We start from the raw sequence: 13756 nt of genomic DNA, 5'->3' as shown, positions 1-13756 counted from the left end.
CGACAATTCTTCAATACCAGCAAAGAATATCGTTCTCAGAATTGAACCAGTTCCAGTTTCCCCCCAAGAGAACTGGTGGCTGAAGAATTATACAGTGGCATCTCATAGAAGCTAAAATATCAGATAACCAATGGAACAGTGGTAGATAGAATGTTGATGTTGACAAAAACAAGCATAACAGGAAAAATTAATATGAGCTACATGAATGGGTTTTTTTTTCATATCTTAATAGATACAAAAAGGTCATTTTTCTCTTTTCCCTTTTTAAGTTTTCCTAATTTATTTGATATACAAATCAGGATAGGCCTGCATGGGTGAAGATGCTAAAATGAGTTTATGGGATTAATGCAATGGGGTTGTCGTGTGTAATCAACTTCATAAGACTACAACCCAAGCATGCCCCACTTATAACAAGACTTCGGGAGAGATGGCAGACAGTATCAAACCTGACGCATTCTGCTTGTCTACCTTGAGAAAGATCAATCCTTCAAGCTGGGATCAGTTAATATGTACTTTGCTACATGCACACCTTCAACTGCTTCAATTATTTCAAGATTCTATCAATAATCTATCCTTAAACGTCTCATTTCTGCTAGGAAAGCAGAGCTGGAAGTTAATGTCCGATGTGCAAGAGTCCTTATGTCTTCCCGAGAACAGTCTCGCGAGATACGTACCAGCTCCCACAAGGCACCTCCACTAATCATGTCTTTCGCATTTGCTTCTGTAGTGTACGTAGTAATTCAAACCATCTCAGGAAACACTCTATGGGAACTCAAATCTTGTTAAAAGTCAATAGAAGGCAAACGTACCATGTTGGGCTAGATGACAGAGTGCAAGCTCAATATGACGCCTGATTGGTGAGGCCTCATTGTTAGCATTCTGCACAATCCATGGAAGTGCACCATCCTCAATCAGAAGAGACCTTCCGGTCTTAGTTCCTATACCATAAAGGAACGAGTTAAACCATAGAAAGCGGATGAATTAACTACAAACAGTTTATAAAAATAGCAGGTATTGTTTAAACCTTTTTTTTATTTTTTATAAGTAATTTAAACTTTCTACACAGATGAATTCATAAAAAGAGGAACAAGAAAACTTATGACTAATAAAGATGATCGTTCTTATGTATCACATAACAAGCAGATTGGCTATAAGAACATGAGGGCTCTTTACAAGATTTTCACCTTGCGTAGATGCTCTTGACTCGCATTTAGCAAAATTTGCTATCCCACGAGCAACTTGTGCAAGAACATCAGGATTTCTGCATCTGACCATTCCTAGCAATGCTTTGATACCTCCTTCACCCCTCAGTTTCATCTGTAACTTATCTGGAAGTAGGATATGATTGTTAATGCCAGTAAGTTACAAATGTAAAATGACTAGCCAAAATGAGCTTTTTATTGGATAATTGCTATTATCAAATCCTGAAGGAACAAATGCCCTTGCGTACATTCCACAAACCCATCATATACCTCACAGAAAGATGGCTCTACCATAGTTCGAACATGAAAAACCCAATTTGATTTTCATTCTCTTTTTATGAAAGTAATATAAATTTATTAGACTAGATATCCCAATTCCATCACGTAAGTGGTATACTAGAGAAGAACCTCAGGAGAATACCAAGATAGATGAACTTCATACACGACTATTCTAGTCAGACTGTTTGGCGGCTGCACTAGGCAAATAGACAACAACATAAACGAGATAACTTTTAACGGTTAGGCAAAGCTGACTCTCTAAATATCCAGCCCATCTTTGATGAGCATATTTAAGGGGAAAATACCAATTTTATCCATAACAATGAGAAGAAAGAGGAAACAAAAAAAAATTTGTACGCCCAAATTTGTTACAGAAAGCAGTCATCTTCTATATTTCTACTGATTTTCTTATGAATTTGTCTTTTCATCCAACCTTTTTTTTTTTTTTTGATAGGTAATCTTTTCATCCAACCTTAAGTGGTAAAAAAACTGATAGTACATAGAAGCACCGAAAGGCGCAGCCAGTACATAGAAAGTATACAAAAGGATCAACTAACCAGCAAGAAGAATAAAAGGAACAAAATTCTATGAATCTGTGTCATATTTCACCCACCAAATGTTGGACTAGGGAGTTATAACTTAATTCAATGCAAGTTTGAAGTTGTGAAATCTTGTACATCCTGTGGCACAAACAACTAACAAATTTTTCTAGAAATCAACATTGGAAGAGGTCAGATAGTTTACCATTCCCACAAAGATTTGCAATGGCTCCAGCAACCATCCGAAGGGTTTGAGGATCCTCAGCATTGGCTGCTGTCATTGACAACAAACTAATGCCCCTTTGATCCATGATAAGCTCCTGATTGGTTTCTGACAGGACACAAGGTTGCACATATAAGGAAAATTATAGCCAAAACAAATATTACCAGCCAAGAGTGGAAATATTTTATGATTAAATGTACTTAAAAAATTTACCATTCATTGCAAGATTGGCGATTGCGCCTGCTGCAACTCTATGTATTGTCTCATTTTCTGAGCTCCTAAGAAGCATCAGCAAGGAAGTAAGACCACCAGCTTCTACAATCTTCTCCTGATTTGTTTCTGCACATGAAAGGAATTAGGGAACGTTCGTATCATTGTTGACAAAGAATTGAGTTGAAAATTAGTGCTATTTAAGTCATAACCGTATGTACAGAGAAAGTTTGGTTCAATACAGAACAAAATCATATACAATATCAGACATATATCATGACAAGAAAGAAAAATATTCTACTTCAATTTCAGCGCAGCATCATAAACAAAGTCAAACATTTATCAAAAAAGCACCTTTAATTGTCTGAACTTTTGCCTTCCAAATAGATCCCAGAGAAAAATAAAACCCTAAACCTCCTTGTAACACCCAAGAGTAAGCAAGCTCTCATCCACCCTACACCTCCTATAACACTTGCAAATTCCAATAAGGAACCTGTTCTGAAGAACAGACCCTAAATTCATTAAAGAAGAAAGAAGAACTAGCCTAAATACAAATAAGAACCCAGTCGTCCCTCGCACCTTGGTCACCTATTGTAACACTTGTCTTCATTTTTTTATAGACAATCGAAGTTTTATTACTAAAAACAAAAGGCATATTCCAAGTATAAATACATTGCCTACTTATAAAAAAAACAAAAGTACACCAATATTATCTTCATAAGTGACTTCCATGAACAAATTTTATCTCCTTCTCAGTGAAATTTCTTCAATCTCTATTTTCCAATTTTACTCATAATGATATGCAGTAACATCATACAATATTTTATTACCTTCACTAGTTAAACTAAGTACTTGCATATTCTTTACATCAATTGTGTTATCAACCAGAATTCCACTGATATCCAAATTACACGAGGGCAAAAAAAAATGGCTTAAGCTTGACTCAAGCTCAAATCAACTTTTTAATTGTTACTTTGATTAAACTACCAACTGCACATGTGGCAGTGATATAAGACCATGGTGCAAGCATATTATGCTCCGCAAAATTAAAACAAGCTGGTAATAAAACAGTTAATAGTGCAGAAGGAAATGCAGACACCTTCAGCAGCAAGATTTGCAACCACTTTCACAGCGTGAATTTGCAAGTCAGCATCTTCTGATTCAAGCAATGACAAGATCTTTTGCAATCCCACTATTAAGAACATTGAACTCTATTAGGAAGAAACGCTAAGAAAGTAGACAGGGCGAACAATAAATCATCAGTATCACATAATAATAAATGTCAAAAAAGTCACTGGCTTCACCTTGTTCAAAGAGCTTGGCTATTGAGGCCTTTTCCCCATTTCCTGACTCTTGCTGCTGATGTTTAACTTGAGACAAGAGAGAATCTAGATCTCCAGAAACTTTACCAAATCCACCTCTATCGAGTCTTCTTCCTGTCTACAGATAATATATTAATTTAGAAATCAGATTTTAAATGCTATTCTAGTAGATGCAGAGGCGTACAATCAGATGAGAGAACAAAGAAAGAATTATGGGGACAGAATACCTCATCAGCTTCAAAACTTATTTGCAGCAGTTGACCATGTAGGATTGCTATTTCTGCTTCAAGTTTCTCTTTCTGACGTGCCTCATCTTCCAGCATCTCCCTAAGTTTTAAGATCTTCAAATTTTCTGATGTCTAGCATATTAAAATTATCGTTCTATGTGAGATTAAGATATCATATACTGGGGAAAGAGGGAGGCAGACGGAACATATAAAAATCTGAAAGAAGAATTGCTTAGCGAGACATAAAACATACCTCTGACCTTTTCCACTGAGCTACTTGACTTTTAAGACTATTGACTTCCTCTTCAGCAGCCTTCCGTAAAAGACTTTCTTTTTGAAGCAATTTTTTAAGCTCAGCAACTTCCTTGATTGTAGAGATCATGGGACTCTGTGAGTCAAATTGAAACAATGGAACATGCCAAGAGAAGGTTTCAAATGTGAGCCGCTTATGGTCGGAAGAAAAAATAAATAAAATGAGAGAGGGAGGGAGGAGGGAAAGGAACAAAATATCAAACTTATCATATTTTCCACTAACAGATTTAACACAATTTAAAGAGCACACAAAAATAGAAAAATTTCCATACATAGTCTAGGTTAACTTCCGTGTTTACGATAGGTTAAAAGAGTAAGCAACCTTGATAATACAGATAACATTCCGAAACCTTTGATATTAATGACTCCATTCTCCCAGTCATTACATAAACTGCATAATAATGATTTTTAGTTCTTACTGATGCAATGGATGATATAGCCAAGAAAGGAATCTTTCCCCCCAACACAAGTCGTGTCACACAAAGACACTCCGGCACTTAAGCTACTGCTCCCCTCAACCATTCCATACTGCTACCATACAAATCTTATCATCATATTATTTTATATGATGCTGAACTTGATGGGTCTGCATCACCCGCAAGGAAGTATACTAAAAAGTAAGCACATAATATAGTTGCTTGAGCAAACACTATCAATTTCATTATAGGGCTTTTGTTTCGCTTGATTAACAACTAGATTATACAAAGCACATATATTCAAAATTGTCAAGAGCCATCAGCCATGTAGTGTTTAATATTTGCTGTCAATTCAGATCAAATATCAATTCTGTTATTTTTCAAATTTTTGAACTTGAATTGAAGCCAAAATTATTTTCTTGGTCGTGGGAAAGGAAACTTTGGGTAAATTGCAGCTATTGAAAGGTGGCAACCGTAACGGACACAATAGCACAGTGCAGTCAGAACATCCAGTAAATTCTTTATTTTTTTGAGTATTTAAAAAGATAAAATGATATTTATGACAGAAAAAGATAGCTAAGATGTGTTACAAATGGCCTCTAATATTGGCCTTTGTGAAAATGATATTGAGCATTCAACATGCGTGAGCCATATGATATATGCCATGCATATACCTACAGTAGTACAATAATGATGACAAGATATGCAGTTTATAATAAAATTACCTCTATGTTAGACGTCAAAGCAGAGCCACCATCTTCGAGTCCAACGGGAACTTTTTCAATGCCATTCTTTTGCTGATTATTCACCAATTGCTCTTCAAGTTTCTTTATTGATTCCATATAGTGTTTTTGATATTTTAATCTATCCTTCTTCAGAAACAAAAAAACAAGTTGGATTAGCATGATAGTTTCTAAATGAAGTCTAAGTGGCATTATCCCAATTAATATGACAATGATATTTTATAAAAAAATATTGGTTCATAGTCAGGTGAGGTAGTGATTTTTATAACAGCCTTTTTCAAAGGTGGATTCCAGCTTAAGAAGCTTAAAGTTGCTTAAAATCAATTGTTCATCTTGCTCCAAGCTAAACACTTATATCAATGTCAAACAGCTTTCTTAAGGAGGGGATAGAATACAATGCACATGTAGAACATGGTCAAAACAATGCAACTTTTAAAGACATCAATTTGAGCATTATTGCTTTTTTCCTTTAGACAAACACCCATAGGTATCAATTATGATGCCTACAGTTATTGCACCATGCTTAAGACACAATCCAAGTTCCTATGGCAAGCTTTTGCATCACAAGTATATCGCATGGAGGAAAGAACATCTACTCCAATTTATATCACAAACAATATGTATATATTAGCATCATAAGCTATAATGTTATATAATTCTCTGTTTCTCTCTCTCTCACCCACACACGCTTGTGTATCCACAAACATATGCACGTGCAGATGTAAGCACATACTTGAAGTTATAGATGGATATGTAAACATAAGTGATTACCTCCAGTGCATCCGCATAGCTTCTTTCAACCTCAAAAATACTATTTTTTGCTTCTGTGGTTATTCGTTTGATTTCATCCTCAAATGATTTCTGCTGCCTCTCATGTTCAGCAATAAGCTTGTCTAATTGTACATCCAGCCTTCTAGATAGACCTTTGTAATCAAATTCCTCTTTTAGTTTCAACATATTTTCAACCTTCATCGCCTATGAAATAATGAAACATCAGCACCTTCAAAAACATTAAAAAAATTTAGAAGAAAAAAAACGCAAAATATTATGTAGTTTAAAGTCCCCCATGGCCATGAAAAATATTCATTGCTGCTGGGAATGACAGAGTTGAGATCCCAGCACACAAGAAAGATATTTTGAAGAATACAACCTGTGGGTGCTATAATGATGTCAAAACTGACTCGAAAGAGAAGTGGCAGACCACCAGCATGTGGATTAAAGTAACAAGTCAGAGATATTTCAGAATGTGAGAAAATAAGGCACTGATTTTGGAACCCACCCTCTGTCCAAACATTATGGTACTTGCCGTCTCTCCTCGATGACGTGGGGATGGACCAATAGTAACAACCAGTGAAGTTCTTGCTGTGCCTGTCAAAATCATTCAATGTCAGGTAACATACACAGCAATAACAAAATATGTACTGCAGAGGACTTCAAAGATAAACAAAAAATAAATAAATAAATAAAAATGGGCATTTGCATTGTATGAGGCACTGCCAAAGCCGGAATAATATGCCAAAAGAAAAGGGCTCCCTGAAATTGTATGTGCAATCATAGAAATAAAATCAAATTGTCTTTTGTTTAAAATCTCAGGCACTAAACAAGGTTTCTTAATATAATGATTATATATGAAGCTGGCGAAATAAGTGACTCAGAGGTCTACATCCCAGCATTTCTTACAACATTCTGAACGCCGAGAGTTAAGACACATCTCACCATATGATAAACTCGAGAGAGTAATTGGACTCAAACTCAAAACCCTCACATTCAGCTATTTGATTTATATAACTTAAGGAAACAGGTCCCAAAATCCCTGGGTCAAAATTGAGTTCAATCCAAAACACAAATGACAAAAAGAATTCACACATATGTGAAGCATACCTCCAAATGAATCCCTAAGCAGTCTTGTAAGCTTTGAATCACGAACAGGAACATGTACACTATTCTCTGCCAGTGCATTAATGCACTTTCCCAATGCACTCAAGGAGAGATTAATAGATTTAGCTTCCTCTAGTGTGTGTCCCTCACTTCCTGCCAAAGAAAATACTTTATATTAAAACAAAACTTCAACATGTGATGGATAGTTTAACAGCACTGATGCAAGCTCACAAAATGCTATTCAAATTCAGAAAGTTGGAACAACTCCCATAATAGTAGGGTTATTCTAGTGCTCCCAGTTCACCAATCATCACTACAAGTGAGAAATTTAAAATTCCGTAGTTCGAATAGATCACTAGGCATGTAGATGATTTTTATGAATGAAAAAGTGTAATTTCATTCAAGGTAATCCTCATATAAGATGATTCCATTATCAAGCTTTGGATAAGTACGAAAACTGTTGACAGGGGGTCGGGGCAGCCTCAATGGATATAAATACGGGCATTGCCTGTGTGCCTGTTGCATAGGTCTATTAAAACAGGGGTACGCCCATGCAATGCACAAAGTGCCACCTAAAGCTTCAGCCAAACTAAGAGAGGAAGAATCCAAGTTTGCAAGCCCAGTATCTCAAATGCTGGATTTGCTTAGCTGTCTTTGTTGACACATCAGCCGTTAGTGATTAACACCCCCAGCCTTGCAGCCACTGATTGAGTACACCCTAATGCCTACTGCCTCCATAGTTAGTGTGATTGAGATATAGCTACTACCCCAATGATGGCAGGTAACTTGCTACAGGAGAAACAATTAATTCTATCACGAACTTCTGCAATCATCTTCAGACCTCTGTAACAGAAAGCCCTCTATCTATTCTCCTCCCTCAGTCTATCCTTCTAGCTGGAGACTAGTATCCTTCTTTGACACAGACCTCTACATTATGGGAATCCAATCTTCATATTCAGAACCATCCTCAATAATCCTTGGGACCTCTGGGGCTTAAAACCTGCAATTTGTTCTTCTCCTCCCTCATCTTGTTTCACTTACATGGCTCAACTTCCTTCAAGGCATAGTGAATATTTTGCTCAAGTATTTTTCTAGAACACCTATGCTTATAGAACCACAGTAATAATGTTTGACCTGAACAAATATTTCATGCTCTTACTCTGTCAGCCTTCAAACAAGTCTGATTTTGACTACCAAAACAACACTAGAGGGTATGATAAAAACTATCTTTATTTCAGCGATGAATATTGTAACATAATCTAGAAAAAAAATTGAAATCAGTAAGGAAGATATTAACATGAATAAAGAGTAGGTACATAAACAAACAACAAAAGAAAAAGTACAAAGTCATTATGAGGGAAGAGCACTAATCAAGTCCTATAGTTATGCTCACACACCTGACTTGTCAATGCGCTCTGAACCAGCAAGATCAACCACGACTAACTTGCCCTTCCGAATAATGGCAGGCTTTAATGTCTTAATATGAGCATTGTTACCATTTTCACCTGAAAGAGCTGAATGTTTTCCCTTGACAGACCTCTCCACGTGTACCTGTCCCATTAGGGATATCTGTTAATTCTTTCTTATTGCCATTAATAAGCTCCAAGAAATTTCAAAAGCATAAGCATCACAAAGCAAGAAATATGCATTAATCCACCATCAGTATAGCATGACTACGAGAAGATTCTGCATTCAATTTCGTGTTTGCAGCAAAGCGATGAGATTCCCCTAAGCGTAGTAGTTCCACAAAACTCTGCTGGTTCCTGATTTCCACTATGTTAGCCCCAGGTAATGAAACATCGCCAGTTTTGGGGTCTTCCATGATAGAAATGTTATCATTAGCAGGATCAAGAAGGTCTTGAATACTCTCCATATAAAGCTGCATTTATGCATGGAACTGAACTGTTAAACGTGAACTTGGAACAGCATTGGCTGAAAGTTTAGTGTATGGTTCAGCATATGAGACAAATTTAAAATGATAACAACGTCATGTATCCATAAACCATCTAATAAAAGATTAAACAAACCTGCAGATATGAGACACAGATAGAATCGGTCTCCAAAGAAACATCTGCCAGAATATCCTCCATGGCACGCACCATTATTCCACGAGCAGCTGTATCTTCCTCTCCAAGACATCCAAGAGTATATGTTTTACCAGTACCAGTCTGCCCATATGCCATGATGGTCCCATTGTAACCATCCAGAACACTCTGGAAAAAACAAATTATAAAAAGGCATGTGAGTTGGAGAGAGTTCCATTTAAAAATGAAAGATAAAAAACCAAACATATTCAATTTATATGACAGAGATATAAAACCATTCACAGCTATGAGGCATGTGAAGGTGAAAACAATAAAATAAGCAGCAGTCCTTAACAAGCAGTTGGTGATTATCTGAGCCGGTTTCATATGCATAATTCAAATAAATGAATCATACTTTTAGATGAGATGAATAACAAACATAAAATGTAGGTATCAAAGAAAAGAAAAGAAATTTATTTTAATAAATAAAAATAAAACTCAACTTAAAATAATACCTTCAGGCACTTCTACTTGGACCATTTTACAAATTCAATGAAAATAAACGAGCTATATATTCACATTTTTATTGATGATTTAGAAGCCTACATGATCCAAGTTCTTTTCTTATTGTCTCTACAATATCTTGAATACCAAGTTTTTCAATTTTTTTTTCTCAGCTGGGCTTTTCCAAATTCGTAATATGCAGTATACTTTTCTCACAGGTATTGTAAACTAATTGATAGACCCATGTTTGAATCTTGAACAGCCGAGTGATATGATTAACTCTCCTTATTATACATTCCCAACAGAATACCAAGTAGAATGGCACAATCAAAGATTGATCCATGCATCACCATTTCTTCAATATACAAAACCATAATTGAAATGCATACAGTCCATCACATGTATGTACACCTCAACAACGGGCTTAGCCACGACTTCGTAAACACGCTTTTGTGATGCAAACTCAGTGAGCACTTCGTCAAACTCGTAAGTGTCCGAGTCCCAATTGTTTCGTCGAAGTTTTAACCTTTTCAGCTGAAATGGTTCACAGAAGGTACAAATTACTATGCTTTGAAAGATAATGTAAACAACTACAATTACATATCAGTATCAGTAGAAGAGTACCTCTGGCTGTACTTCTACACAATCAGCAAAATCAGCATCTGCCATCATTTCCTCTGCACTACGTGGTCGCAATCTCACAGCTACACGAACTCTTCCAGGAACTACTCTCAAATAGAAAAGCATAATGCACAAGTAAGATTTCCAATTTAAAGAATCTGTTGTTCCTGAATTTCGTTGGATAAGGAACTTTCTGATTAACAAAAACACGATGTTGCAGAAATTTATTGAAGAAAAAGTCTGCAAAGTCGCTACAGGTAAATAGCATCATAAAAAAGCATCAATCTGCTTTAGTTATCAGAACTAACCTGTCACTCAACTAACTTACTAGCTTTAAGAGGAATCTGAGGGTGTAAATAAGCTATGAAGGAGTCGTAAAATTTATTTTTAAAAAAACACCCAATAAGCTTGATGCCAAATCTTTACAAAATTTTTACGCCAGCCCATAAAAAATTAATTAACAACTTGAAAGAACTTCGGTTCAAAAGGAACATAACGGCTTATAAGTGTTAGGAACAATAAGAGAAAAAGTAACGTAAAAGTGGAATCAAACACACACAGTTCGGCAACATATCTATGCCCACGGAACTGTAGAAGATTTTGTTCAAATGATAATCAAATATACAGTACGGCAATTTAATACAATGTATAGTAAATGTCGGGTCGGATTAAGAGCCACATGACTTTTTCCTGGCTCTAACCCAAACCCCCACAGTGAAAATTCACAAAAAATCCTTATCAGGTCGGGTCGTCAAACCGAACCATCGTGGACACAACCGGGCTCCACACTTAGCAAAGCCCAACGATAAGGTAATCAACCTCCAAAAAAGTAATTACATGAGAATTCAATCACCTATAGTCCCAGTTGCTTGGTATATTGGAAGTACTTCTCTTCCTCGTAAGCACTAACCCGATGCAGTTTCGCTTACAATAGCAAAATTAGCTCAAAATGCAAAACCCGAAACAACAGTACCAACCATCGGAATATGACAAAATTCACATTCCTTAAATAGACAAGTCAACCCATACCAACCCAAAGAAGAAAATGGGTAAAACAAGATCTCATTAACCAAGTACAAGAATTTCAAATTCTGTGAAATTCTTGAACCAGCAAAGACAAAGAAAAACCACACAAGCTCACCTCCAGCATCGTCGCAGGCGGCTCCCGTGGAGGCACCAATAGAGCCGGTGCTGCTCCGGCGGGGCCCGGAAGACGAAAAAGGCTTGGGCTTGACGGAGGTCTTGGGGTTTGAATTCACAGAGAGAGGCCTATCCCCCTTAAGAGAGCCCCTGTATGTCCCATTTCTGTAACTACTACCGCCACCTGATGCGGCCATTATTAACAACAACTAGTGTAGCTTCAATGTGGTTCTTCCTGCTGAAACCGTTGTCAGAATGGCTTCTGCTTGCTTGTACAGGGGGGAAAAATGAAGCGCAAAAAGGCAAAATTTATTGGGAAAATGCAGAAGATGAGAGACACCCAGCAAGACCCGAGTGTGAAACTGAAGTTGGCAAAGGCAGTATTTAGTGCAACTGTGAAGTGGACCTAAATCGTGTAGGATGTGACTCAGAGAAACCCGGGATTTGCTTCGAGTTCTTTTCCTCACCTGAAGAGGAGAGGAAGAGAAACTGAGAAAGAGAGTATTTGACTTTTTTCTCCTTTCCATTTTGAGATGAAAGTACTTAGTGACCCTTGCAGATTTGAAAATCCGTTTACTTTCCTTTAGGGTAGAACTGGAAATTTGAGCCTCTTATGGTTTAAGGTCTACAGTAGCGAATGACGGGGTTTTATAAAGGCGCGTCGTGACACGTGAAGGGGCAAAACGAGAGTTAACATCTATCGATTGACGGATTTGCCCCTGACAACTTCACGACGATTGTAATTTTTTTTTGTTTTTGAATTAAACGATTGTGACTTTATATACTGCATTAGTTGATATAAATTAATATATAAATAATAAAAGAATGTTACACAACCTCCCAATCTCCACATACCATTTTTTTTTTAAATTTTTCAAATTTTAAATTTTTTTTAAATATTTTTTTAAGTTTATTCTTTTTAAATTAATTCAATTATTCTATCCATTATTCATATATTAAATATTTGATATAATAAAAAAATTAAAAAAAATGTGGTGTATAGAGATTGTGTGAATAGTAAGAACTTGAGTATAATTTTTCTAAATAATAATACTCTATGGGTTCTATTGAGATTTATTTGAATGAATGATAATAAGAATCTCGCTTTAAAATCCCGTTTAAGCATTTCTCTCAACTTTTTTTTTTAATTTTTTTCACACTTTTTTTTGTTTTTTTCATATCATTTTTTTAATAGTTTTAAATCTTTTAAAAAAAGAATAAAATTTACAATATTAATAAACAACATTTTCTTAATCACTATATAAAAATAAATAAATAAAAATTGGAGTGGGATAAATGAAGGGGATCCTCTATCATTTTCCCATTTGAATATAAATAAATTAAAAAATTAACTTTTTATAACTAATTTACAAAATAATGAATCTCATATTTGAAATGGATCGAAATTATTTATATTCCAAACACAACTACCTTAGTAACAGGAGGCGGGGCTTCGCTGTTTGCATTCAATTTCCAACTTCCGACCGCTGAATTTGTTGGCTAAACACTTGAACCTGTTCAAGGCATACTAGTGTAAGATTTTAACGGTGAGATCAGATAAAATGAGAGTGTTTTAAATAAAAGTTAAAAGTTAAATAAAATATTATTTATTAATATTATTATTATTTTAAAATTTAAAAAAAAAAGTTAAATTATTTATTATATTTTGTATGAAAATTTGAAATTGAAAACAATATAATTTACAATTTTCCTCCGTGGTAATAGTATCCTCCGGGAAAAGAAAAAAAAAAAAAAGTTTCTAGCTTGTTGAATATTAATTATTAAATCATTCCATGTTTAGGAAAACCGTCCATTGATCTGTATCTCATGATCAAAGCCAAGACATAATACAACGTAGAAGGGCGGCAGCCTTCTTGACTCGTTCAGAAAAGGCATTGAGACATAATACAACGTAGAAGGGCAGCAGCCTTGACTCGTTCAGAGAAGGCATTGAGATTAATTCCGACTGCTCCCTTCTCCACGCCGGCACCCCATGATAAACTATATCTAGAGAGAGAGAGAGAGACCCCTTCTCCACGCCGGCAACCCATGATAAACTATATCTAGAGAGAGAGAGAGAGAGAGAGAGAGAGACAGCTTTTTGCATAAAGAGGAA

At 35.8% G+C, this 13756-nt stretch overlaps 1 protein-coding gene across 1 annotated transcript; it reads right to left on the bottom strand.

Moving 5' to 3' along the window:
• Nucleotides 1-102: 102 nt before the first annotated feature.
• Nucleotides 103-12136, bottom strand: LOC122290414 (kinesin-like protein KIN-UA). The gene is made up of 19 exons (XM_043098077.1): nt 11642-12136; nt 10504-10604; nt 10291-10413; nt 9379-9564; nt 9009-9230; nt 8749-8902; nt 7355-7504; nt 6753-6841; nt 6245-6448; nt 5456-5602; nt 4256-4390; nt 4003-4134; nt 3758-3893; nt 3553-3645; nt 2457-2582; nt 2226-2351; nt 1185-1328; nt 810-938; nt 103-721 (listed from the first exon to the last, which is right to left on the bottom strand). The coding sequence occupies exons 1-19, from the start codon at nt 11835-11837 to the stop codon at nt 561-563; spliced, it is 2754 nt and encodes a 917-aa protein (XP_042954011.1). The 5' UTR covers nt 11838-12136; the 3' UTR covers nt 103-560.
• Between the last annotated feature and the right edge of the window lie 1620 nt (nt 12137-13756).

Source organism: Carya illinoinensis, chromosome 12 (assembly GCF_018687715.1).
Source record: "Carya illinoinensis cultivar Pawnee chromosome 12, C.illinoinensisPawnee_v1, whole genome shotgun sequence".
Taxonomy (NCBI): Eukaryota; Viridiplantae; Streptophyta; class Magnoliopsida; order Fagales; family Juglandaceae; genus Carya; species Carya illinoinensis.
This window is presented reverse-complemented; position numbering and strand designations above follow the sequence as displayed.